The sequence below is a fragment of the Etheostoma spectabile genome, chromosome 18 (assembly GCF_008692095.1).
Source record: "Etheostoma spectabile isolate EspeVRDwgs_2016 chromosome 18, UIUC_Espe_1.0, whole genome shotgun sequence".
Taxonomy (NCBI): domain Eukaryota; kingdom Metazoa; phylum Chordata; class Actinopteri; order Perciformes; family Percidae; genus Etheostoma; species Etheostoma spectabile.
Window position 1 is genome coordinate 24,203,709 of NC_045750.1, and position 3,639 is coordinate 24,207,347.

Genomic DNA, 3,639 nt, shown 5'->3' on the forward strand with positions numbered 1-3,639 from the left:
GGGGGGGGGGGGGGGGGGCTCCACACACAGACACACACATATGCACTCAGCCATAACCCAAGTCCAACGACTTGGATTTGTCATTCTTTTTTTATTTTGGATATTCTTCAGATCTCCTTTTACAGCAATTACTTCCACTCAGGAACAACATCTTTTACTTACATAACATTCACACACTCTTATATATATATATATATACATATAAATATATACATATATATTTGGTCAAGTCCACAGGAGAATATGTCCAGATGTCCAAGAATGAGAAGAAGAAGAAAAAAAAAAAATTAACAACCTTGAAGATAAACTATGTAAACAGAACAAACTTAAAACGGATTTGTCATTTTCAGTAATTCAGCTAACTATCTCCAAAATACTGTTTGTGGGTTTATTTATTTTTGTTGGTCTAAAAGTAACATCACATTTGTACCGGAAAGGATTAGGGCCACTGGTGTTTTTCACAACTCAGAATTCCACACAAACACACACACAGGCACACACACACACACACACCTCCCCGTCTCTGCCTACCTACTCGAGGACAGATGAAGCGGACGCCAGGACGCATCAACAGCGGCACCTTTTGACTTCTCCATCCTATGAGGACAGATCAATTCCTCTCCTTCTTGTCTATTACGGATGGCAGTTCAAATGGATATCTACTCCTCCACGTTATCACCCGCGCTGGACATCTGCACAGGTTGTTACATGCTGGTTGTAGGTAAGTTCCAAGCCGTGCGTAAACTTGAGTGAATAATCTGACAAGCTGCTACTGCGGCGCTCTTAAATCTCTGCATCCCTGCTCGGTTCCGTTATATGGAGGTATACTGGATTAGTTTCTTTCCCAGGATATGGAGATTTGTAAAGAGAATCAAAACGCACTAAATTGCACGTTTTCGTAATTCATTTTTACGCACGTTTTTACGCACGTCTCGTTTCGACCTGGCTAAAGTCTCTACCGTCTCTTATTTTCTTGCGATTTCTTCCTAAAAATGTTTAAAAAGTGTTTTTAAATGGATCTGAGAGCCACACCATGTTCATAAATGAATCCTAATAATCACGCTGTGGGGACTGAAGCAGACAACAGTACCAGACCACAATGTCAGCCATTTAATTCAGGGTTTAGGATCAGGGTTAGACATGAAGTGGTCCTGATTAGTGTAAATCAATGTCCTCCAAAGGGACAAAAACAGATGAGTCCACGTGTAAGAGGGCAGCTTTCAACCCCATAGAACACATAACCTTTCCTATACCATATAATGTGTAGTGCTATAATTGACTTAATTGGAGGAATTCAGATATACATTATGACCCTTCATGTGGGCTATAAATAGTGAGCATTAATGGATAATATTCTCTTACTGGTATTTTAACCATAATACTGTATGTATGTATGTATGGATGTATAGCACATTCATTTCCATTTTATTTATGTGCAAATGTAGCTCTCAGCTTCAAAGATTCCTGCAGCGCGCATCTGCTCACATCCTCCCTCAACAGGTTAGCACTCACGTCATCTCACACAGCCATTTGGAGGCAGCATTAGTGGTAATCAGCTGGATGACAAACACCGCAGCCATCCTCCTGCTATTCCGCACATGATGACTGTCTTTATTATAAAGCAGTAAATCCACTGAACAACCAAAGGCGGATATGACAGCGAAATGAAAGACGGATGAAAGGATCTTAGGACAGACACACTTTTTGTGTGAATTGGAGAAACAACTCCCAGACAGCTGAAGCAGAATGAAAAGCCATCATGTGATTAAAACCTCCACATTCCGAAGGGATTTGTTTTCTGTAACGGGCCTGGTTGAACTTTCGCTTCGTGTCTGCGGTTCCTCCCTGCTTATTTCTCTGCTGGCCACCAGAAGGAGTATGTGGCTGATTCTATCTGGCATTAAAACACAAAGACATGATAAATAACTCACATAGCAGTGCTCTTTGTGAACTTTCGTTTCCTTTGGGGCAATGTGACAACATCCAAGATGACATAAAGACATGGTTGGAGACTTTAACAACCATAAGGAGAACATAGTGTGCAGACCATTCATATAATGACAGAAGGGTTAGAAGACAAGCTGATTGGTGACATGGTTTGCTTCAAGGAGGAAAAGCAAGAAGGCTATACTGCTGTAGAATGTGGTGATAGAGCTGTGGTGTGTATTTGTGTGTGAGAGAAGGGGTAGGGGGAAGATGAAAATAATAATGCGATTAAAATAAAGAAGATATGGCTTGCTGGTTTGAGGCATGCTGTACATTACATTCAGATGTTTCACACTTTGTTAGGGCTTTGCCAATGAGTGTCTTTCTGATAGGATTACCTCGTTTGTATTAAAGGATATTCAATACGAGGATTGTTGGCTTATTATAAGGTTGCTGTGAATTAAAAATATTTTTTTTAGTCCCATCACAGGCACAAAAAGTGTCATAATGAGTTTTAAGTCTATGCTTGTACCCTGTGCATACCAATTTCCTCCAAGAGTTGCAAAAAAAAAGAGGTAAAAACAGGCTGTAAGTAAATTATAGATGTGGTGAGAAAAGCAAGGACCTCCCCAGGTTAATTAGTTTTTTTTTAACACCCACCCCACAACACATTAATATAAAATGTGAAATGAATACACCTTGTGCAATTGTGTAAATCTGAATATCTGAATGGAACTTCTAGCGTCAGTATAAGACCTAAACATAGACAGAACTGTTGTCCTCTGCACATGGCAGGGTGAACCTTTATGAACAGTGAAAGTTGTATTTTATGCAACTATTTTACTAAGTAAAGCTGCAATAAAATAACACAAATCTACTAAAAGATTCAGACCCCTCCACCTTTAGCCAAAGGAAACCCTCTCTACCCACTGATCATTTTCACACAGTCCCATAGGTCTAGTATTATCTTCAGTGTCTAGTGATTTGGGCCATTACTGGGTCAGCGTGGCCTGGTTCCAGCCAGGACACTGAATGAATAATGCATCACATATCATATCTCCTTTGTCACAAAGTCACACAGAAGACAGTGAGATACATGCACATGGATGCACACTGCCCTCGTAATATGGTCATTATATGGATAGTATGCAAGGTGGACACGGAGGATTAAAAGAACAGGATGGACTCATCAGAAGAGGCAAAGTCAGCGGACGCCACAGTCTTCTGAACATAGTCATCATGCTGGGAAATCCAGAGAGTTGTGTGGAGCTGCTAGTCTTAATTAGCTTCGTAGCAACTCGTTTGGCTTGAATGTCACGGACGGACGTCAAAAAGTTACACACCGGTGTGTTTTTTGTTGTGTCTCCCTCCTTTCTGTATTTCCTCGCAAGGAAGGATTGTGGAAAAGGTGCACCGTGCCTTCTTCAGTACGTGTTCTGCACTTTTCTGTATATTGTCATCTAGATCAGGGGTCTTCAACGTTTTCCAGGCCAAGGACCCCCAAACTGATGGCGAGATGGAGCGGGGACCCCCTAATTATATATATTGTATAAAATTGTGGTATATCAAACTGGTCCTATAGTACCATGTGTGCATTGATGACTGAAAGACATCTTCTGCCTCCATTTATCAGTTTACTACAGTGTGTTGAGTTTGTGTTAATGTGTATTTAAAGACATTTCAATTAGTGGAAAAAATTGCAGGGGGGGGAAT

The 3,639-nt window shown here is 40.7% G+C and overlaps 2 protein-coding genes across 2 annotated transcripts in view; one reads left to right on the forward strand and one right to left on the reverse strand.

Moving 5' to 3' along the window:
* Positions 1-524: 524 nt before the first annotated feature.
* Positions 525-3,639, forward strand: part of opn8b (opsin 8, group member b) — a 15,149-nt gene continuing 12,034 nt past the window's right edge. Inside the window, exon 1 of the mRNA XM_032543142.1 lies at positions 525-721. Within this exon, the coding sequence (XP_032399033.1) occupies positions 640-721 (82 nt within the window). The 5' untranslated portion in view covers positions 525-639. The remainder of the gene's footprint in view (positions 722-3,639) is intronic.
* mmut (methylmalonyl CoA mutase) overlaps positions 1,881-3,639 on the reverse strand; it is a 34,592-nt gene continuing 32,833 nt past the window's right edge. The window contains exons 14-15 of the transcript XR_004336215.1: positions 3,004-3,010; positions 1,881-1,894 (exon numbers count right to left, since the gene is read on the reverse strand). The gene's annotated coding sequence lies outside the window, so the exon portion shown is untranslated. The remainder of the gene's footprint in view (positions 1,895-3,003; positions 3,011-3,639) is intronic.